This window comes from Parasteatoda tepidariorum, chromosome 4 (assembly GCF_043381705.1).
Source record: "Parasteatoda tepidariorum isolate YZ-2023 chromosome 4, CAS_Ptep_4.0, whole genome shotgun sequence".
Classification (NCBI taxonomy): domain Eukaryota; kingdom Metazoa; phylum Arthropoda; class Arachnida; order Araneae; family Theridiidae; genus Parasteatoda; species Parasteatoda tepidariorum.
The window spans coordinates 86,141,794-86,166,489 of record NC_092207.1 but is presented as its reverse complement, the minus strand read 5'-3'; the positions used below and the strand labels follow the sequence as shown (position 1 = coordinate 86,166,489).

The window sequence follows — 24,696 nt, the reverse complement described above, 5'->3', positions numbered from 1 at the left end:
AATTATGAATAACCCTGTATATATGTGATATTAACCATGCTTATTACTTTTTCAAATGTTTAGGTGTGCATCAGAGGACTGAATGTATTTCAGGGATATTTGAAAGATACCGTAAAAACAGCTGATACAATCGACAAAGATGGATGGTTACACACAGGGGACATCGGGATGTGGATGGAAGTAAGTACAGAACAAACTAGTATATGCCAAGACTGATTAAATTACTCCAGGACATACTATGTGAATTATACGTGTCCACTTAATATGTCTCGAAGTACGAAATGTCCATCAGCAAACAAACTTGAAATTAAAAATTCTAGAAAGAAAGAGGATGGAGGAATGAAACAAATGGCTATGTTTAATGTACAAACTGTTGTTGTTGCTAATTCCCATCTGGTCTGACGGGGTCAGACCAGATCAATAAATCCGTTAACATTAAGAAAATCCGAAACCAGAATGGGAGAGGAATGAATGTCGTTCCAGTCCAGCCCTAAACAGTTCAAGATGTGCTCAGGAGATGCCTGGTTTTGTTGGCATTTAGGGCAAAGAGGAAAGATCTTTTGATTAGCAGAAAATGTGAGGTTTTTCAGGTGTCCACTCGCCTGTCGGGATAAGCAAGTGTTGTACAAACTGTAAAAATTTAAAGTGGAAATTCAGAAATTTAATTGCAAAAGTTACCAACAGATGGCGCTATAAGCGGTGCAGATTTCTTGAGACGTATACAAATGCTATAGAACTTTAATCTAACCTGTGTTGTTCCCTAGTACCCCCTTTCTAGCATGCAATTTTCAAATCCGGCGGCCCTTAACGTTCCGCTCTCCTGCGTAGCATTTAAAAATAAATAAATAATAAAACATGATTTTTTAGTTCGTTCATGGTTGATTCGTTCAGGTATTTTCGACCTCCGATGTCCGGACCAACCTTTGGATCTAGATCTTCCACATTGCGGTCCCCCCCCCCCCCATATTTTTTTGTTCATGAATCCGAATCCGTCGAGCAAAGGTATGCTTTTTCATGATAAGTTTTTTTTAATTCTTTTTTCATTTTTAAATTTCCAAAGGCAGAAATTGACAAACTCTTAACAAGAAGAATGAACATAGATAAGAGAAAAAAGTCAAGGACTCATTAGCAGATGCCTAGCACTCCAATATCTGTTCACTTCGGAGTCTCCATGTACAGCCGAACATCCCATCAAGGGCTTTCTATCCATTACTTTGAATTTCCTACAGAGTGGGCAATTCGGACTCGTAAAAATAACAATGCGGTGGAGGTGGTGCACAAGACAGTCATGACCCACCGCAAGTCTAAATTCTGCCACAGTCTTTTTTGAACACTAAGCTTACACGGAGTACTACACGAGTGATCACGATTATTTTCATGATTAGCACGTTTTGTGTTGATGTTGATATATTTTTTCTGACTTCTTTTTTGTAGGGTTTTCTATTAGGTTTTGTCCTGATTCCGTTTGCATTAATTAATTAACATATTTTAAGATAGGCCCTCAAACTATTAAGTGGTGAAAATCCGATTTTTAAAATAAAAGTAATTCAGAATGCTCCTTTACTCCTTTTTTTTTTACTCACAACACTCCTGTTGAGAACGAGCATTTTAAAAGTTTCTGTAACTTCTGAAGTTATCGTTTGGATCGCTCTTTATTTCTAATGTTGGGGTTTTTTCTTAATGATTTCCGACTTCCTTGTTCCTTTAGCAAATAATTGGGTTTTGGAGATGGCAACAAGTTGGTTACTTCGAAAAAAATATTAAATGGGTATGTAATTGATATAATATTTTTCGGGAGATTTTGGATCAATGCTAGAAATTAATAGCAGCACTTTGTAGCTCATGATTCACAGATTGTTTAAAGAAGGAAAAAAAAAATTTTTCAATTCAAAAAGGAGAAGGAGACCTTAAATCAATGATTCAATATTTTAACTTTCTTATTCAATAGTTTTTAAATATCTATAGTTTCTTTAAGAAAACTCAGTTATTGAAAAGATATATCAGCGTATAAAACAAAACAAATTTTTTTTTCTTTGATTAGAGCTCTTCATTTGGAATTCGAATTTGTCGCAGTGTTAATAAAGTAAGAAGTTGAATAACAATTTCGTACTTCCTAATCTTCATTACTCGATGTAACATTGGATGTAACATTGTAAAAAGTAACCGTAAAAAATAAGTCATTTTTTTACAAAAAGAAAAGAAAAAAGAAAAGAACAAAAACTGCTTGAATGTAAACACAGATTTTTTTGTTTTTAATCATTACTCAAGCGCTACAGAAAATTTTTGTTTTCTTTTTTTCTTTTTTTTCTTTTACAGACTTTCTTCGTATATTAAAGCTTTAAAGCTGTTTTTTACCTAATAGTTTTTTTCCTGTTTTTCACTCCAATCATAAACGAATTAAAACGGGAAAATCAAATTCTAGTTTTTGTCATGTTTTTTTTTTACCGCAAGATGACTTTATATTTTTTTTTCAAATCAATTTTCTATATAATTGTTCGAATCTTTAAGAAATTACTTTATAATTTTGAACACCGTATAAATAAAGTTGAGATTCAACTTCATTGTTGAATCGATATTCTACCTGATAATTATTTGTCTTTAGACACAATTTTTCAGTAAGTAAAATTGCCAGACATTTTTTTAAAGGGTGGGATAATAGGGTCTTAAACATTTTAACACTTTGTGATTTCAAGAAGTAAGACTTTTAAGATAAAGAAAGTTGAAGATTTTTTTTCTTCATAACCAAACGCAGGAGCTGCCGTGGCTCAAAGGACGTTTCCCTTTGATGACACCCGGGTTCGAATTCCGGCGTTGACTGTTCGAATAAATTTTGCTCTCGTCTCGCACCAACTACAAGGCTGATATGGCTATTTAATACAGATTATTTGTTAAAATAACAAAGTTTTTTTTTGTTAACCCCTTAACAATCGGTTAATTTTCAAGAAAACGGTCATAAAAGTGACTATCTTTTTGGCTTTCGTATTTGTATTACGTATTTGATTAGTACTGACATCTAGTTTAAAATAAACTAACGATCTACAATTACCTTAAAAATATCCTGGTACTGCCATCTGGTGTGTGTAAAGAGAAATAAAATGTTTTCCGGACAGAAGAAATGAATTAGTTTTATTCTTATTGGCGCGTTACTATTGAACACTCCAGCCCGTCAATATCACGGGAGCGAGAAATAGAGGGCGAAACCTCCCCCCGTCATTTTCACGGGAGCGAGAAGGAAGAGGTTAAAAGCAGAGTTTATCTGTTATTTTAATAAAAATTTGTTAGTTTATCGTAATTATATTTGCACTAAAATATAAAACACAATTGGAATCCGAAGACATTTTAATGATGAATCCACAATATCTTAGATTAAAAAACTGCAAACAAGGGCAAATTTGTAAAATTTTTTTGTTTGGAAGTGAGCCGTGTTCGGAAGATTTTACCTTTAACGCAGAAAAAGACCCGGGTGTTTCATACTGTATTTCATAACCGTAAATTATTAAAACGCTATATATAATATTTTTTCATTTATTTTGTCCTAAATTAATACAAAATAATGAAAAAATGTGAAAAATATGTTTATTACAAATTCTCTGTCAAAGAGTTAAAATAATCCCCCCCCCCTCCTAATTTGTCAATTCCTTGACAATGTCATACGATGTATCGTTCAATAAAATTAGTGTAAGGATAAGGTAAGTAATTAGTTTTTGCTTTAATATTAACTATTTTTGCCTTAATTGCACAAGAAGATGTAAATAACCTTGAATAACGATAGCGGGAAGCAATTTACAGTGACAATAATAACCATATTATTATTAGTGTTAATAGGAAAACTAATGGCCTAATAATGAATCTAAAGAAATAATTCAAATTTGCTTCCTGTTAAAATAGGATACATTTTGCAGATATTTAATTAAGAATAAGAATAAAATGCGAAGTAAATTATTGCAGGAGCATTTATTTTTATGAAATTATCCCACCGTTAAGCGTATACTTTTAATAGGGTAGTAGGAAAAAAAATCGAAATATCCTCAATATTTTAGATGTACAGTGCAAAAAAAGAAAAAAAACGGACTACCCTTGAATAATATTGATTTTTAATGATCTGATTTTCACGTTCTAGGACTCAATCTTAATGGCTTGAAGGGGTGACCTCAAATATGCTTATTAATTTGTACAGACGATAATTTAAGTTACAAAATAAGACACAAAAACTTACTTTCTCTGAATAAACATACCTTTTTTTCCACGGATTTGGATTTCTGACCCCCAAAATATAGGGTTGCCGCAATCTGGGAAACATGGTTCCGATAGTTGGTCATCAGAGCGTTCCAAAGCTTAGACCCCTTAATGTTAATTTTACTTTTTGTGTATTTCACTATAGCTCGAGAATTCTTTTAACGAATTAAAAAACTTTTTCACTCAATTTTAAAATTTGTATATCCTAAGATAATTTTGTGCAAAAAATAACTTTAAGTAACTATTTATTATTTTAATTAAGAACGGTCGAAACATTTTCGAATTGTAAGGTATAAAATTTTTTGAATCATTTTACAGAATGTAATTTTACATGAGAAAACACGAAAATTGAGCGAAATCGGTCTAACAGTTCCTGAGAAATCAAATTTTAAATTCTTTTAAGCTCTTTTAAGATTCTTTTTTTTTCATGGTTCATTTCTAAGCAGAAGAAACATTTTAAGAAAAAAGCAACATTTAAGTAATTTTTAGAATATTATAAAATATTTATAATGATTCCATATTTGTTTAAAAAAAAAAAATAGACAGCACAGAGTATGTATTTTTGACGAAAAAAGCGGCGATCAGGTGAGGATTGACAAACAAATTTTCGATAACAATTAGTCCTAACATATTCTTTTCTTGTTTTAGAATGGAGCATTGAAAATCATAGACAGAAAGAAACACATATTCAAATTGGCTCAAGGAGAATATATTGCCCCTGAAAAAATAGAAAATGTATATTTAACAAGTCAATATGTTGCTCAACTATACGTTCATGGTGAAAGTTTAAAAGTAAGTCCAAAATAATATTTTCCTAAACAAAAATTCAGAACTGGTATTCACTATATTTCAATTTTTTTTTGTAGCAATTGGATGAAACCATTAAATGTAACCTCTCACACTTAAGAGTTGGTTCTAATTAACGCAACTGAGATTGATTCTCCTAAAAAATTTTTTGTTTGAATGAGGATTTTTGTTTGCTTAAACTGACATGATAACGCTGCTTTTATTTTAACTGTGAAAATTGGATTCGAAACGGAGAGATTTTACAGCTTAACGCATCATTCCATACACTTCTTTACGTTAGTTATAACGCAACTGCGCATGCGCACCTAAACTTAGTAGTACGCTTTTGTAGTATTAGTTCTTTTGTGGTAGTACGCTTTAATAGCAGCAGTTTTATAGTAGTAGTAGTACTTTAGTAGTAGTAGTAGAANAGCAAAACAAGACCTATAAAGGATTTTGCAGACAATCATTTTCCGCTTATCATGCGAAAAAATAGTAAAGTTTCTTAAAACGTGCTATTTATCAAACATTTAATTCTAATTAGTGCTCTGCTGTAAGTTTAAATTAAAACGAGGCAAAATAAATTAAATTTCTGATAACGGATATTGAATTATTTTATATGACAAAGATAATAAAAAATGTATGTTTCTTTATTCAAGAAACTATAATTTTTCAAGACGATGTTATAACGGAGATAATGGTTTTGTTAAAAGCGAAAAGAACACAAGCCTTGTAGGCATCGTGTTAAAATTCCACAAATAAATAAATAAATAAAAAAAGTGCTTTACTAAGAAGTAGTGGCGCTTTAGTGTGGTAGTATGGTAACACTTTATTAAATAGTTGCAGACAACTAAATTGAAGATTGCTATCATGATAAGGACCACTATCAATGTGCGCAATAGTAATATTAAAAAAGCAATAAAACAGTTAATGAGCATGCGCAGTTATTTTATAATTACGTACGATAGCGTAAGGATTGATCTGTAAAACTACAATATTTCACTAATGTCTGAGTTTTACATGAAACTGCCTATTTTGAAATGCTCCAAGTAAACATTTTGTTAAAAGCAACCTATCGGTTGAGACGATTGAGAGGGAAATCTAACATAAAATTTAGAGAATATGAGAACCTCTAAACATGATTCAGATAACTCCAAATAAACCCTTTCCATCTTCAAATGAAATCCTTTCCATTTCAGAAATCATCAAATTTATATAGAAATAACTTTTTTCAGTTTTGTTTCATTAGATAATGAAAAAAAAATTTTGATTTCGTCATTATTATAAAATTATTGCGAAAAATTTATTATCATAAAATTATTATTATTCATTATGTGTTTATTTGTGAAAAAAATGGGATAGAGAGTGAAACTGAATAGAATAAAATTGAAATGATAAGCCCAACATTTATTATTGTTTTCATTTTGATTTTTACCAAAATACATTAAAAGCTCTAAAAAGTCTAACGTAAAAACGTGTACGTTAAAGGGTTAGATTAGTGAATTAAAAAAAATTAGTGAATATATTAGTTTCAAAGGACGAAAATGTTAAAATCTTATTGTTCTTTTGCAGGCATGTTTAGTAGGTATTGTAGTACCAGAGCAAAAGGTGATAATGAATTGGTGCAAACTAAACGGAATTGAAGGAAGTTGGAAAGAAATCTGCGAAAACAAAGTATGTATGAAATAAACTGCTAATGACAATAGACAATATATTCTGGCACAACACAGAAATTTTTTTTCATGTTTCATAAACATTTTTAATCCCCCAAAATCATAATTTTTATATGGTTTCAAAAGTACTTCCGTTATGTTATCTTGATAATATGACTATAATTTCAGTATGTTAACTTGAAACAATTTTGTAATTTTGCTTTAACTGACCAATAAATATCAAACTTCTTATAATAAGTTAACAATCTTGATTGAGTTTAAATACTGTTTACTATAATCTATAATGATTTTTTATATTTTATTTTGCAACCGGCGTTGCGCAGCTAACCCAATTCTGAATTTACGACTACCAATGTTCAACTCTGCAGCCTTATAACATTTAACCCAACCCGGAAGACAACTCCTGAATCAAGCATTGGGGTAAACTGGGATTTTGAAATGGAACTAACCTGCATTTCAGTTGAATGCACAGGAAAGCCACGAAAACCCCCCACGGTTAGCCTGACGGCGAGAGGATTCTAACCCATAATCTGTCTACCATTGAAGATATTTTACGTCAGCACTATGGTCGGTGTAAGCCGAGTGCAGAATTCGCATCGACAAGCCATCCCTGGGATTTGAACCTGAGTCACTTCATTGGGAGGCGTATGCTCTATCACTTGATCTAGCACGAATAATCCACAACGATTATCGATAATTAAAAAAAAACAGGATATGATATGTCTTATAGTAAAGATCCGTGGAGAAGGCAGTTGAAATGTTCGACTCCAATTCCAGCTTCGACTCTAGACTTTTTTGTGAGCTGGACTTCGATTCCAACAGCGACTTACTTATATTTGACACAAATATTTACCAAATCTCTTTAAAGCTTTATTATAAATAGTAAGTAAATATTGAATATAAATGACATATTTTTATTTTTCATATGTACGATTAAAGTCACAGATATTTTAATTAAACTCGCACTTCATATTTCAAACATAATGATTGATAAAATAAGTTTAAAATAAGCTATTTCTACACAACATTAAAATTCTGCAAAACCATTATGAGAAAAAGATAGACATCAAAATGTCACACTTTTGCTCATATAAGCATTTTGTTACAAGAAGATTCTTTAATGAATGGAACGGTTGTAAATTGTTGTAATTGCTGTAATGCATTATATTCATTATCATATATTTTTAACCGGTAGAACTATTGTATCGAAATCAGAATTTTTCTAGGAGAATTAAAAGGCATTTACACACTATAATTTATGTGTGATTTAAAAAGAATTAAAGAGAAATAAAATTATAATAGCAATAGAAAATATTCAATTAGTTTGAACGCGTACATCACATCACTTTTTTCTTGAAGCTGCTTTTAGTATTGCTTTAATATAAAAAAATACTGTATGAAACGGGTTAATTAACTTTTCAATTTAGTTAAATAAACTTAGTTTTAGAATTTATGAATCTAAAATTAACTTATTAATTATTAACTTACTAATATCAATTTTTCCGAAAATTGCAAATTTTTTAACTATTTCTTTTCAATAACTCAGTAAAACATAGACACACAAACGTTAGTGACGATAAGTTCTAATTTAAATAATTGCCGCTCTTTTCAGTTAGCTGTATTTGCTACATCATGCATAATTTGCTTACGAAATTGCACAAATCGAGCAGGACACTAAAATATGGCAGACTAACTTGTTGTTAGAAATGACAAATCTTTTAACACCGCTGCGAAATCTTATAAAATCTTTTTTTTTAAAAAGTGATTGAGAACTAGGGCTAAGTAATAACATAAACTTTCAATTAGAATTTTTAACTTTGAATTGCAGCAAAACAAGACCTATAAAGGATTTTGCAGACAATCATTTTCCGCTTATCATGCGAAAAAATAGTAAAGTTTCTTAAAACGTGCTATTTATCAAACATTTAATTCTAATTAGTGCTCTGCTGTAAGTTTAAATTAAAACGAGGCAAAATAAATTAAATTTCTGATAACGGATATTGAATTATTTTATATGACAAAGATAATAAAAAATGTATGTTTCTTTATTCAAGAAACTATAATTTTTCAAGACGATGTTATAACGGAGATAATGGTTTTGTTAAAAGCGAAAAGAACACAAGCCTTGTAGGCATCGTGTTAAAATTCCACAAATAAATAAATAAATAAAAAATGATAATGTGGTTCCATTTTTCTTTGTGAAGCACTTTAAATCAAATTGATTTATAATTTTTTTTCTTTCCTTTTTTCCAGTCAATAAAGAAACTAATTTTAGAGGACATTATAGATATGGGTAAAAAAGCTGGCTTAAAATCATTTGAACAGGTAAGAAAGTGTTTTGATTATTCGAAAGAATCATCATTTGAATTTAAAATTATACTAAAAAAAATGTTGGGTCAGAAAAAGATTGAAAATTAGTGTTCATTTCTCACACTTGTGGGCATAGGCTACCGATAATGTCAACAGTCATTTATCTAAAGGTACTTTAAGATGGAATCGAGTCAACATGTTTTATATACTAGCGAATTGGAATTTAATAATTGTAGTGGTAGCTACACTACATTACACCCTCACCAGAATTTTATCTGTGATGGAATTCGATTAATGTATGCCCCTAGTTGATTCATCACTGTTTTGTAAGAGGATGGGAGAGCTGTATTAAGATCACAATTGTGGGATGTTTGCTCTTGCGTTGCTATTAGCAGTAGAGTGTGTACTGGCCCCCATTGTGTGTGATATGAGTTGCAACAACGTGAGGAGGACAATGTTCGCAAATAGCAAGTCATCTGTTCACTGTCAACCATCCATGGAACTAGATGTGTTTAAATCGAAATGGGTGTTTCCGTCGAGGTAGGCGAGTTCAGATCGCGACCGCGAGTCACAATTGGGGGGGGGGGGCTAGGCTGCCTTCAACGTCCACCGTCATCTATCAAAAGGTACGTCGAGATAGAATCGAGTTAAAATGTCTTATATACTAGTGAATTGGAATTTAATAGTTGTTGGTGTTGCTACATTACACACTGTTGGATGTGGCTAGGTATTGTTGATAACGTCACACAAGATCTGCAATAACTGGCTCTTGCCGTTGGTTTATGATTCAACTTTAATGATAATTCGAAGACAATAATGGTGCAAGCGTACAGTACGCTATCTCAATTTAGATGGGTGGATAGATGATTTTAGTTATCATTTTATTTTCGCACCACTCTCCTCAACCGCCCAATTATGCACGCTTTTTCCTCCTCTGAAACCACGGAAGATCTTATATTGGAGTGAGATCAGATCCTACTAAATCTTTGATTGGAGAAACTATTGTTTGATCATAAACTTAGTCTTTAGCACGAAGACCACGGTGCAAGCTGTTCTAGGCGAGGTACAGGGCAGCTCAAATAAAAGTCACCCGAATAACGGGGTTCCAGGTACAAAGTAATAAGGCAAAGTAAAGGAAATAGTTTACTGGCCTTGTGGAGAGAGTTGTTATCGACAATGTCAGCCTTCATCTATGAAAGGTATCCCACCATAGAATCGAGTTAACATGTCTTATATACTAGTGAATTGGAATTGTATTTTTGTAGTTGTAGATACACTAGAAGCCTGATTATAGAAGATATTGAAAATGACCACCATTTATCTCCTGGCACTTTCGGGCCCTGATCATGACAGATCTAAACTGTGCTTCTGGAATTGCTACAAACTCATCAGAAATGTGCTGTTGCTGTTCTTTAAGATTATGAGGGTTGCTGCAATACATCTTAGACTTGAGGGCTCTCCATCACACTCTGAGAAATCAAGTGACCAGCTAGGATCGACACTAGACTGACCTCTACAAACGAATCCGTCGGGAGTGTAGCTTGTGCAAATGTGATCCATGGTTCGTCGGGGCTGTAAAGGCAAATTGCTCTATCAAGTTGGAAGTAACTGTAGTCCTTTTTCCTCTCCAGTTAGTGCGATTAAAAATATTGGAATTGCAAAGATCCGAATTAACTGTCTAATGAAGAAAATAGGGTCAATAATGCGGCGCAAAGACGTTGCACACCAAAACTTCTGATCCAGCAATGATGCACGCTGAATGTAATGCGAACTCTCCGTTACCCAGAACCTGTAATTCTGCTAATGTAGTTTGGTTACATGCATTCGTATTTACTATTCCAGGCCACCGTCATTTACAACGCTCAGTATAAACTCACCTCACACACTGGTTGCTGGTCTCACAATCCAAGCTATAGCCTTCTGTTTCGAATTCTGATTTATACCTAGGTCGACCCCAATACTGACATAAAATAATGGGCTCACAGCATAGAAATAACGAGTTAATATGTGTATCAGTTAAACTGAAAATTTCTACAAGAAGTGCTTATTCGTTTCCTTAAACTCAAGATCACATTCTCTCTTTAAGTATGTTCAAAAACACTAAGTAAAGCAAACATTTTGTACCAGCTTTGTGAATTGCCTACTTATGATGACCAAATTACAAAATTGTATGATCTTTGAAACGCCTTCTATTTGATTTTATTAGCAAAACAGGGAAAAGAGTCCTCTGTTTGTTGTCGATCACTAACCCCACGATTGCATCGCAATAATTTTTGTTTCTTAGTATACAGCAGTTTTTTCTCTCCTTCAAATGCTTAAATAATTTATTTAAACTGTATTTAATAAAAATAATGTTAATATTTTTCGCTCGCGTTAGTAAGGCCCAAAACTCTTCCTCATAATTTCATTAAGATCAATTTGTGAACGTAACTCATTTTACTTAGCGATAATTTGATAAAAATAGCATTTAAAATTAAAGCTTTATTATCATAGCAGATTTGGTGAATTGACAACCGCACTGAGAAAAAAAATATGGTCAAAACTACCAGAATATGGTAAAATTTACCGTATTTCTGGCTCTATGGAAACACCAAAAAGCTTGATAATTTTTACCGAAACGCTTTGGCAATAATTCATGATAAAATCAACGATAAAATATGGTTTTATAATGAGTGATCAAATTTGTTAAATGCATAATTTTATAATTTTAAAATTAAAAAGCATTTTTCGGATAAATTAAATTTTTAATTTTGTATTGTATAAGAACTATAGTTTTTAAAACCAGAATTACAGATAAATCGTTACCAGGAATTCCGGTAAGGGTTTACCCATTCAGAAATTCTGTAAGGGTAATAATGAACAAAAACATTATTTTAATAGTTGTCAAAGAAATTTCAAAACTATTCAAGCAAAGTTATTCCATAATCATTCGAATTAACGTTTTCACTTGAGCTGGAGAAATATCAAATTTCTTTCAATTTTACAATAACAGTATTTTAAAATGTTTTTTCACTATATATCTTGAATACCATGTTTTAGAAATATCAAATATGCGATAATTTTCGACAACGATACTCACCTTATATGATGATTTTGCAAGTGCTATCGACAACTATATCGAATACAACAATATCAAACATTATCGTTAATCATAATTATAAGTCGTTAGAGGTATTTATTAACAACGATATATATCATTACGAGAACAACGCGAGGATTATGGATGATAATAATTATTTTATGTGATATTATCGTAAGATTCAATTTTCATTTCAATTGGATAACGGGATTATTAACCTTTGCAAAAATAATGTATAGTTCGTTCACCAGGAGTTGATACTTGACACCTACTTCATCACGTGGTATCCGACACCTACTTCATCACGTGGTATCCGACGAAACTATTTCGCTACTTTTAGGAGAAAAATGTGAACAATCATGAACAAGGTTACCATTTGGAGATCGTATGACAAAAATATTTATTTCGCAATCTTCCTGCTCATTTTATTATCATTAAATATTTCATAAATTTTACGATATTTCTCTTTTTAAAATGAATAGTTTGTCCTTTTTGAGACATTTTGCTGTAATATATTTAATTAGCTAGGGTAACGAAAGGTATAATGGCAGATGATACAGCGAAGTAAGTGACTGAAAAAGAATTCACTGTTTACGTTTGACGCGCATTAAGGGTTGTCTCAATTTCAAGCGTGGAGACGTTTCTCCTTTTACTCCCGAGCTGAAATAAACTCTTCGTTCGAGGAGGTGGAGCCAAGTGCCAACTCAGGTGAACGAACTATAAATTAGTTAACCTCGGATAATATCTTGAGATATTTCCAAATAGCGATATTTTCTGACAATATAACGCGATACTGATATTACAATACTTCTCTGCACTTGTTTCCATACCTTAAAATTAAATATAGTATTTTTTTCAGGTCAAAGAAATTTACTTGCATCCAGAGCTATTTAGCATAGAAAATAATTTGTTGACGCCCACAATGAAGACTAAAAGACCTGTTTGCTCAAAGGTTTTCAAGCCTCAAATCACTGCAATGTATAAAAATTTGGATTAATGCCGCCAAACATTATTGGACGATATCTTAACATCTATTTTTACGCTATTTACTGGAAATTCCTTAAAAAGTCATGACATGTAAATATAAATATCAAAAGAATCCGGAAAGCTTTAATTACATTTTTGGTAAAAGAATATCCTTTGTTTGGATAAAATAAATACTTAAACTAGAAGCAACATTTTTCACAAGCATTTCTTTTGGATGTATTGTGAATAAAATGCGATATTTTTGTTATGTTTATTAATAAAAAGTTTTATTTTCGTGTGGTATTATCTTTTTATACAAGAAATTAATACTTATTTTTCTCACAATTACTTATTTTCAATCTTAAATTGTGTGGTGATGTTCAGTTCATCACCACACACATTAAGATAAGAATAAAAATGAATAACAATTAAAAATAATATACTCTTAAGTAAGAGAACAAGATCATTAGAATGATCACTAATAGCAAGGAGTTAAAACTATTTATTTAATATAGATCATTTAAGATATTTAGAGTTACAAATTTTGTTCCAGGAAGGCATTCACTCCAATTAATAATAGGTACATAAAAATTTAACATGAAATTATACATTATGAAGCTGCACAGCTAATTAATAAATAAATAAAAAATAATTATGGGGTGATAGAAAATTTTATAATCTAACTTAGCTGTTGAGGATCCTCATATTTTTGTATCTTAACCTCAGCTCTCCAAAACCATGTGTGTCCTTGCCTTTTCTCTCACCTCTTCTAACCAAGCCCCCAAAGCATACTCAACTCTTATTGGCTGTTTCCACCATCACAAAATAAGTAGGGCTATACTTGCTATTTCTTTTTTATTTTTATTTTTGGCTAAATTATTTAAGGGCAGAAAAGGGCAGGTGAAAACTTATGAAAGAGAAACTAAAACTTTAAAATAATTATAGCAGTGCAGCAAAGATAAAAGTAACAAAACATCATAAAAGCAATACCACATATATCTTTCCCCCTGGGGAAAAAAAATTTAATAAATTAAATTTTTTTCTTGAAAGAAGTCACTGACTAGTAGTATCTTTTGGAAGGAGTCACTGATGAGTTATTCTTGCATAAGGATGGTTACCGTTACATCACAAACTATGGAGTCTGACGTTGAAGAGAAGTGAGGTGGGAGAACTGAGTGATCAGGATGAGCAGTGTGTCTGTTAGGAAAGTTCAATTCAATAAATTAACATGAAGGTGTTATGTTTTATGGATGAGGTTGCTGAAGGGATCAATGATGCATATAGGTATCATGAAATATTATTTTTTTAAGACAATGGCTACCACCCAGCTGAGCATTTACCAATGAAAAGCGAAACAATCAGGAGATATTTGTGGCCTTATGATGCCTCAAGAGTGCCTATCTTTCACACGCCATTGAAGAGCTCAGAAGTTAGAGGCATGGAGCTAGGAGTAGATGGAGGAGACGCTAGCAGAAATTCGTGAAGCCGAAAACTCGGCAATGTTAACCGCGAAATTAACCGTCGGCCATCTTACTTACTTCAAAACATTGGCAGTTGTAACTCGTTTATGCTTGAATTGTCGTATGTTCGGACAGTTATTATCATTTTTATTTTATTCGTTATTCGAGTAGTCTTACTTTGTCTTATTATTTTTTCTTGGACTTCTTATTATTTTAATTATGACTTCTTGCATCTTAAGGTTTTATGTTACTTTATAAAAATTTCAGCTGTAGTTTTATTTATTTCTGTCGAAGTTATTCATCTGAAAATTGATATTTTTTAAAACCAGAAAGTATCCCATTGCATTCCAAATATGAAATAGATAAAAAAAATTTAAATTTATTAAAAATCTAATATTATATACAAGTGATTGCATGTAATATTAGATAATAATAAAGTACTCCATGATTACATATACATTTATTCTAAGCTTTATAGTGATGTAGTTTTTGCTTAATGTTAAGGTATTGATAGTTTCTGTTCTATNAGATGTATCACGAAAGAAATCATATGAAGAATTACTTTCTTCACTTTGAACATCTGTTTGTACATCACGATTTAATTGAGCCCTACAGGGTTGTGATACAAAATAACCAAAACTTAGTAATTCTTTCTCATTAATGGGCTTCATTAAGGCAGGATATAATTTTTTATCCGCAGCAGGGTGTCTAACCTCACACCCTTTAAGGTTATCACTAATTACCGAATTTTCTTCCTCAAATATGGAAGACGATGGAAATATTTCTCTCTCTGGAATTTTTATTATACGATTGACATGAGATGTAGTAGTTTTTAATGGGTTAGCTACTAAAGTTAATTCAAACAGGACAGGGGAACATTTCTTTGACACCCTATAAGGACCATGGTTTAATTTTGAGAGTTTTTTCGAGGTGTGAACTTTAATTTTAGGTGTATGAAGATAAACCAAATCACCTAATTTTATATCTTTGATATGTCTAGTTGTGGCAGTAGAAGCAACCTGGTTATCAGCAGCTTTCTCTAAATTTTCTTTTACAATGGCAAATGCCTGTTGCAATCTAGGAATCAATTCTTGAACATAGGTAGGATTATCATTGTATGTCCTAAACTTTGACGAAAATATTAAGTCATATGGCATCACAAGATCACGACCATATACTATATATGCTGGGGTTTGCTTTATTGTACGATGGAATGCTGTGCGAAAAGCCATTAGAGCCAAGGGAACACGTTCACACCAATCTGTTTGGTTTATACTAACAAGATGGCTGAGGGAATCAATGAGTGTTTTGTTTAATCTTTCTACTACACCGTTTCCTTGCGGATTATAACTTACAGTATGCTGCTTTTGAATGCCAAGTGTATCATATACTTGTTGCATTGCTTCGGAAATGAAATTCGTTCCTCGGTCTGAGTAAAAAGTTTCCATGAGTCCATGACGTGAAATGAAATCAATCAAAACTTTAGCAACAGTAGAGCTTTGGATGTTAGGTACAGGATATGCCTCAGGATACCGTGAAAAATAGTCTGTTATAACAAGTAACCATTTATTTCCATTTTTTGAAGTCACTAGGGGTCCAACTGCATCAATGCTACATTTTTGAAAGGGTCTACTGGCAGTTGGAATCTTTTGTAAAGGTGCCTTGTTTGAGGCTTTAAATCCTTTACGTTCGATACACGAGGGACAAGAAGCAACATAATTTTTAACATTTTTGTACATATTATACCAAAAAAAATTTTCTTTGACTCTATGAAGGGTTCTAGACAAACCTGGGTGGGCAACACTGTTATTATCATGACATTGTACTAATACAAGCTGAATTAAAGTTTTGGAAACAACTAGTTTAGGATTTAAAGAATTAACCCTAAAGCACAGTAAGACACCATTCTTTCGAAAAAATTTTGGAGAAGACGGGGAAAATTTTACATGAACACTTAATTTTCTCACAATTTTCTGGCAATGGGGATCATTTTTCTGTTCATCTATTAATTGGTTTTGTGATAGGTTAACTAAATGAAAGACTTTTAAATTGTTTTGTTGGGACTGTACACAATTTACGGTATCATTTGTTTTTAACCGCGATAGGTAGTCTGCAATAAGATTCAATTTTCCTGCCTTATGTATTACTTTGTATGAATAAGATTGCAAGGTCATTATCCAACGTGCAATCCTTGAATTATGATCTTTTAGATTTAGTACGTAAGATAAGCTCTTTTGATCGCAATAAATGGTGAATTCTTTTCCGATTAAATATTGTTTGAAGTGTTGAACACCAAAAATAATTGCCAATGCTTCCTTTTCAAAAACAGAATAATTTATTTCACTATCCTTTAATTTCCTAGAGACAAAACTGATAGGATGCTGAAAACCAGTCTCATCTTCTTGAATTAATACAGCACCCAACGAATGTTTACTCGCATCAGTACTCGGAACCATAACTATAATTTTAATATCCAGTTATGGTTATCCAGTTATGGTTAAATTTTAATATTTGCGATTATTATATTCAATGTTATCGTTAATTTGATATTGACAATTTTCAAAGAATATCATTAATAAGTTCCAGATGTGTATCTTAATATTTTATAATTTATCTAAAATTTGAATAATTACGATTTTTAAAATAAATTTTCTAATTCCATTATTAACAGAATATTTTTACAGGGCATCAATCGTAAAACACTAATTAAGATCTAGCTCACTAATTAAGGTCAATTTTGAAACTGACCTGTATTTTAGCGTGAGGCGACACTGTAAATAACTTTAGTGTATCGCATCACCAAAAATGGCGACAACTACTGCATATCAAAATGGTGTAGTGATACACCATACACAACTCTTTCTTTTTCGTGCTTCAATACACCAAGAATTGAAGCTAGTTCCCGTTGTAGTGAAACACCAAGAATGATGCACTACTTGGTGGAAATGGTCAATGGTGGCTGCTACCACTTTTTGTTCACAGTAACACTAAAATTTATAATTACAGTTCATCATCATCTTCATAGTTGGCCAGACAGCCCATTGTGAGTCAATGCCTTCCTCTGAAGATTTCTCCATGACGACTTCTGATTTAGAATTACAGTTAGTTATGATTAACATAAAAGTCAATAAAGTAATTTTTACTATACAATATAAAGAAAAAATCAGTAATTTAGGGAGCATATTGGTACTCTAATTTTTAAAATAAAATTAGTTTATTAGTAGTACATACACAAAACACAGGGATAATATTAATATGATATGATTAACATGACTTAACAAAGCGTTATCAAAAATAAAAATTAAATGTTATAAAATTATTTAATACAATTGTCAGATTTATGCTAATCTTCTTATGAGAACATAATTATCTTGATTATACAACTCAACACATACATGCCCCTTTTATAACAGTTTACTTCTGTTTCTGTGTAATAGGTTCTGCAGCGATGAGAAGAAAAAATTAACTTTTACCTTCTCGAATTCGATTGTAAACGATTTAAGGTTGTCATCTGATGCTTCCTAATGCACGCCAAAATTGGAAAAAATAATTCGTAAATGCATCTGATATTGGTATAAGATTCCTCATTTATTAGTGTTTAGATTAAACACCCTTTAAAGTACTGAGAAGATTCGGTACTAACTTAAAATAAGTTCAGTATTAACCTGATTCGGTTTTAACTTAGAAGTAGGGGGTTGTTGTTAATTTACGTCGCACTAGAGCTGCACAATGGGCTATTGGCGACGGTCTGGGAAACATCTCGGAGGATGATCCGAAGACAAGCCATCACAATTTTGATCCTCTGCGGAGGGGATGGCATCCCCGCTTCGGTAGTCCGACGACCTGCGCGCGAAGTCGAGCACTTTACGGTAGCACAGCTTAACGAGGACCACACTCTCGGTTCCTACGCAGACTGATCCAAGTGGTCACCCACCCGCACACTGACCGTAGCCAGTGATGCTAGACTTCGGTGACCTGCTGGGAACCGTGTCTTAACGATCAGTCCACTGCGGGACTTAGAAGTAGGGGGAGCTCAATCTTTGTTACATTAAGCTATTGAAGAACGGATCTGTAACGATGTCTTCTATAAATCGTAACGCAAATGCGGGCTAGTTCCATCAAGAAGTCCTTCACGAAGGCAAATTTCTCCCAATACTTGATCCAGGCGAGTTCCCTTGTCGTCTGGATTGGGTTCAAAATTACAAGGACACGAGTTGAACATTGGTAGCCGGAAACTGAAAATTCGATAAGCTGTTCCATGACGGTTTTAATATAAAATGAAAATTTGTTTTACATTTCTAGTGGTTTGTAAAATTTGCTGATCTAGTTTTGTCAGACTGGCTACATTGTACCGGAAAGGGTTAAAGTGTATCACCTAACCTTCTTAGACGTTTCTCAGATATCTTTTTTCTTTTTTTCTTTTGGNTTTTTTTTTTTTGATAGTAGGAAGGTATAAATTTCCATTTCCACAGACTATTTAATTACTGATGGTGATGATTGTGGAGATAGCTCTAACCCGGATTTATCGATTGCCTACTTATTTATTATTTGACTCATGGGAAGAACTATCTCTTCATTTTAACCTCAAATTCTTTTTATATTTAGTTATTCAATAGTTCATCATTCTATTTATTGATTAGAATAAAAATAAAGCATTTCCGTAACAGCCTGCAGTGAATCAAGGGTTTCATGGATGTTAAGCTTCCACAATTTCGAGACCTACGACCTGGTGGCGATAAATGTGGTTAAGGTTGAGCCAAGTCACCCTTATTTCCCTGATAAGTTAATACCCATCAATCTGAAGCTGGGTTGAGCTTCAAGCAGCCACTGGAGATTGAACCCCAGTTCTTCAGAATGACAGTTCAGTGCCTTAACCGATTAGCCCTCACGGCTCAATGACTAGTATAATTAATTAAGTATACATTTGTTAAATCAATAATATATTAGTGGGAAAATTAACATATTGTAAAAATATTAGCAACAAAGTAATTTAATTTTTTTNAACGTTATCAAAAATAAAAATTATTTAATACAATTGTCAGATTTATGCTAATCTTCTTATGAGAACATAATTATCTTGATTATACAACTCAACACATACATTCCCCTTTTATAACAGTTTACTTCTGTTTCTGTGTAATAGGTTCCGCAGCGATGCGAAACAAAAGTTAATTTTTACCTTCTCGAATTCGATTGTAAACGATCTAAGGTAGCCATCTGATGCCTCCCAATGCACGCCAAAATTGGAAAAACTAGTTCGTAAATGCATTTGATATTGGTATAAGATTCTTTAAATTATTGGTGTTTAGATTAAACTACATCCTTTAAAGTACTGAAGACGATACGGTACTAACTTAAAATAAATTCGGTATTAACTTGATTCGGTTTTAACTTAGAAGTAGGGGGAGCGCAATCTTTGTTACATTAAGCTATTGAAGAACGAATTTGTAACGATGTCTTTTATAAATCGCAACGCAAATGCGGGTTAGTTCCATCAAGAAGTCCTTCACGAAGGCAAATTTCTCCCAATACTTGATCCAGGAGTTCCCTTGTCATCTGGATTGGGTTCAAAATTACAAGGACACGAGTTGAACATTGGCAGCCTTAAATTGAAAATTCAGCAAGCTGCTCTTCGATGGTTATAATATAAAATGAAAAATTAGTTTTATATTTCTAGTGGTTTGCAAAGTTTGTTGATCTAGTTTTGTCAGACTGACTACATTGTACCGGAAAGGGTTAAAGTGTATCACCTAACCTTCTTAGACGTTTCTCAGATATCTTTTTTCTTTTTTTCTTTTGGATAGTAGGAAGGTATAAATTTCCATTTCCACAGACGTTTTAATTACTGATGGTGATGATTGAGGAGATAGCTCTAACCCAGATTTATCGATTGCCTACTTATTTATTATTTGACTCATGGGAAAAATTATCTCTTCATTTTAACCTCAAATTCTTTTTATATTTAGTTATTCAATAGTTCATCGTTTATTCTATTTATTGATTAGAATAAAAATAAAGCATTTCCGTAACAGCCTGCAGTGAATCAAGGGTTTCATGGATGTTAAGCTTCCACAATTTCGAGACCTACGACCTGGTGGCGATAAATGTGGTTAAGGTTGAGCCAAGTCACCCTTATTTCCCTGATAAGTTAATACCCATCAATCTGAAGCTGGGTTGAGCTTCAAGCAGCCACTGGAGATTGAACCCCAGTTCTTCAGAATGACAGTTCAGTGCCTTAACTGATTAGCCCTCACGGCTCAATGACTAGTATAATTAATTAAGTATACATTTGTTAAATCAATAATATATTAGTGGGAAAATTAACATATTGTAAAAATATTAGCAACAAAGTAATTTAATTTTTTTTTATTGAAGTATATAAATTTCATACTTATTTATGATTCGGTCAAATTAGAAATTTCATTGTAAATGTCAAAATGGGAATTTCTCCCCTCTCAAAAATATAAGTTCATGGCACTACTGGGTAAAGTTACCCTTAATAATTTCGGTTTTTAAAATGGTAAATATTTATCGACCTATTTACTCTCTTCTTCTGCATATGTTGCACGCGTATTTTATGTATAGTCTGAATCATGTCGGATTTCAATAATGTTTGTCAACTAGAGCCCTTAAAATGTCGCCAAACATAGCAAACTGTAGACGTGGTGGCTCAGGGGATTGAGCGTTCTCCTCCCAATGAGGTTACCATAGTTTGAATCCCAGAGGTGACTGGTTGATACAAATTCTATTATCTTATCGCACTGACCACAATGCTGTAAAATATCCTGAGTCATAGATAGACCATAGATTGAAATCCCCTTGCTGTCGGGCTAACTGTGGTATATCTTCGTGGTTTTCCTCTCTATGCAACACAAATGTTGGTTAGTTCCATCGAAAGGTCCTCCAAGAAGGCTATAGTTTGTCTTAATGCATAATCAAGGAATTCCTTTGTTCATGCGTTAAGGGTTGGGTTCAAAATTACAAGGCTAGGGGAGTTGAGCATTGAAGTTTGTAAACTCAAAAAATTGTGGCGGTTATATACAAATACATAAAAATAGAGAGAGAGAGAGTATATAATAATAAAAAAAGATCTTTCTCTTTTTTTATTGTAATATATTATTTGATCATATCTGAATTTCGAGGAAAATTTCAGCTTTGTTTTTCCTAAAACCACAGAAATAAAGGGTTTGTCATATAAAAAATTATAAAGCAATTGCAAAGTTATAAAAAATTATAAAGCAAAGTTATATTTGATTTAATGTTGGTTACAAAGTTGAACAATTTTCAAAGCTCTGCTACTTCTCTTTCCTTTTAATACTTCTCAATAACTTTAATAGTAAAAGTAAAAGAAAATTTTTTCTATCATTAGAATGCGGAAACTTCTAGAAAAATGAAAGTATGTAAAGTCAGCTCAACATGTGTTAAAAACAAACATGGATGTTTCTGCGGTTTTATTGAATTCAAGGAACTAACAATAAGCTATTGCAAAAGATTAGGCAATAAGACACGGGACAATAAGAAACTTTATCATAGAGGGCGGTGTTCTAATACAAAAGTAAGTATTAAAACATTATTTACCCAATGAATGAAGATAACTGAAATGACTACTTGTATCTCAAATTGCAAAAAGATATTTAAAAACCAAATTCGTTTAAACTTTGTTATGCAGTAAAAAGGACGGGAAAAGATTACAGATGGCATACTTAATAGCAAAAAAGAGGCTGTTTCTACTTAAAAATTAATATGAGAAAATAATACCAAAGATATGTTTTTTTCCATAGAAAGCTTTGTTATGTGATTATAAACAAGACTTGATTCCTAATCTTACCTGCACGCTTCCCTCTTTTTTAAAGTAAATAAGGGGGACTTGAGCTGGAGAATTGAATCTCTTCGAGACAAGGGAGGAATATTATTGGATGTATTTTCTTCCGCTGAATGGAATAAAATCAACCTCGAGACGATCGGACTAATAGTTTAGAAATTATAAGGGCTTCATACGTAAAAAGTTAAAATTTGTACTTGTGCCTATTTATGCATCTCATAATGTTATCTAAGCAAGTTAGACATTACTTTCTATGTATTTTTCACGCTAAATCAAATGAGATTCTACACAAGTCTATCGATCAAAAGAGAGAACAAAGGAACGAACAACGAGTTGCAATAGTTTTCAAGTATGAAAAGCACTTTTTTTTTGTTACGTACTCATGCATACACTTTAAATTGCATGCCAGAAAATAAAAAAAACTTGTAAAGTATAGTTGATGGAATTTTCAGATAAAATTAGATTGAGACCAATCCCCAAGTGATCGGACGAATAGTTATGAAGTTACAAGGGTTTTCTACATGATAAGTACGATTAAAAAATAGTTAACATGAAAAGTATATTTGAAGGAATTTTCAGATGAAACTTGATTGAGACCAATCCCCAAGTGATCTGACGAATAGTTATGAAGTTACAAGGGGTTTCTGCATAATAAGTACAATTTAAAAATAGTTAACTCAAAAAATTTTATACAAAAGAACTGCAAACCCAATTTAACTTTTGAAATATTAGCCCTTTTGATTCATGTTTAATCTCATTCAATTAAACGAGAAAAAATACACGAGAAACAATACCTCACTTGTTTGCATAGAAATGTAAGATGCGTAAATAAGGGCAAGTACAAAATTGTACTTTTTGCACACTTATATAACGCCTATAACTTCTAAACTATTAGTCCAATCTTCTCGCAACTACTTTCATTCAATTTGGTGCAAAATGTCGCCTTATTTTGGTAAATTTGCCTTATATGTTTTCTGGATAGTAATGTGAAGTACATACATAAGTACGGATCAAAAAAGTACTTTTTATAGATAAAAACTGTTGCAACTTAGGACTGCTGTTGAAGGATTAGTAATATTTAGGACCACTATCAACAATTGTCTTGTGTATGGTCTCATTTGATTCAGCGTAAAAACTACAATGGCGACAATGTTTCACGTGTTTCTATAGCATTATCAGATGTGTAAGTGATGAATGGGAATTTTTTGTTCATAAAACCCTTATAACATCTAAACTATTAGCCTGATCGTCACGAGATTGATTTAATTCGATTCAGAATGAAAACATATGTTGGAAAATATGCCTCTCTTGCTTGTCTGAAAAAAAAAAGCTTAAAAAAAGTGTACAGAGAAATAAGGGAGTTTTTTTTTTTTTAAATTTAAGTTGTATTAAAGTTAACTAGATCTCGAAGAGTAAAACATTGTCCGTTTCTTTTATTAATAACATATCTCAGTTAACTATAAGAGCAACAAAATCTCAAGGTGAAAAACATTGTCCTTTTTTTTTCTATTAATGGCGTATCGAAGTTAACTATAAGAGTAACTGGACCTCGAGGTTGGAAATATTGTCGTTTTTTTTCTACTAATAACGTAGCGAAGTTAACTGTAAGAGTAACTAAATCTCAAGGTGTAAATCATGGTCCGCTTTTTTCTTTTCTTTTAAAGACGTATTGAAGTTGTTAACTATAGGAATAACTGGATCTCAAGGTCAAAATATTGTCAATTTTTTTTTCTTCAAGTAATGACGTATCGATGTTAACTATAAGAGTAACTCGATCTCTTATAAGAGTAACTGGATCTCAAGGCTGGAAGCATTGTCCTTTTTTTCTACTATTAACATATCGAAGTTAACTATGAGATTAACTAAATCACAAAATGGAAAATCTTGTTCATCTTTTTATTGCTAACATATCGAAGTTAGCTATTGGAATAACAGGATTTCAAGGTGAGAAGCATAGTCTGCATTGTACACTTTGTCCTAATTTCCGTTTTGTACCAGTGGTTACCAACTGGCTGCCCGCGGGCCACATCCGGCCCGCGAAGCCTTTTTTTGTGGCCCGGGAACTAAAATATATTAGTTGTCATTTTTTGCGGACAATTTTCGTAAAAAATCTATATGGGTTTAAAATACTTTTCTCTCGTTAAAAACAAACAAACAAATGTGTTCGTTTCTGTGAAATTTAACATACCAACAGTGTAAAAAAATTTATTTCTCAGGTAAAAATCTACTTCTTATTTTAATTTGTAATTCAATACTTTTGCTTTGTACAACTTGATAAAAGTCTGACAGTAATATTTAATGTTCCTTCAAACACAAAAAGAGTCCTATATAAAATTTTGATAAAACTTGCGGCCCGCCATTTGG

At 32.3% G+C, this 24,696-nt stretch overlaps 1 protein-coding gene across 1 annotated transcript in view; it reads left to right on the top strand.

The window, feature by feature from the left end:
• The window catches only part of LOC107450385 (long-chain-fatty-acid--CoA ligase 6), a 70,575-nt gene extending 57,231 nt beyond the window's left edge, over positions 1-13,344 (top strand). The window contains exons 15-19 of the mRNA XM_043040038.2: positions 64-180; positions 4,885-5,028; positions 6,595-6,696; positions 8,949-9,020; positions 12,944-13,344. Coding sequence (XP_042895972.1) covers positions 64-180; positions 4,885-5,028; positions 6,595-6,696; positions 8,949-9,020; positions 12,944-13,081 — 573 coding nt within the window. The 3' untranslated portion in view covers positions 13,082-13,344. The remainder of the gene's footprint in view (positions 1-63; positions 181-4,884; positions 5,029-6,594; positions 6,697-8,948; positions 9,021-12,943) is intronic.
• The last annotated feature ends 11,352 nt before the right edge of the window (positions 13,345-24,696 follow it).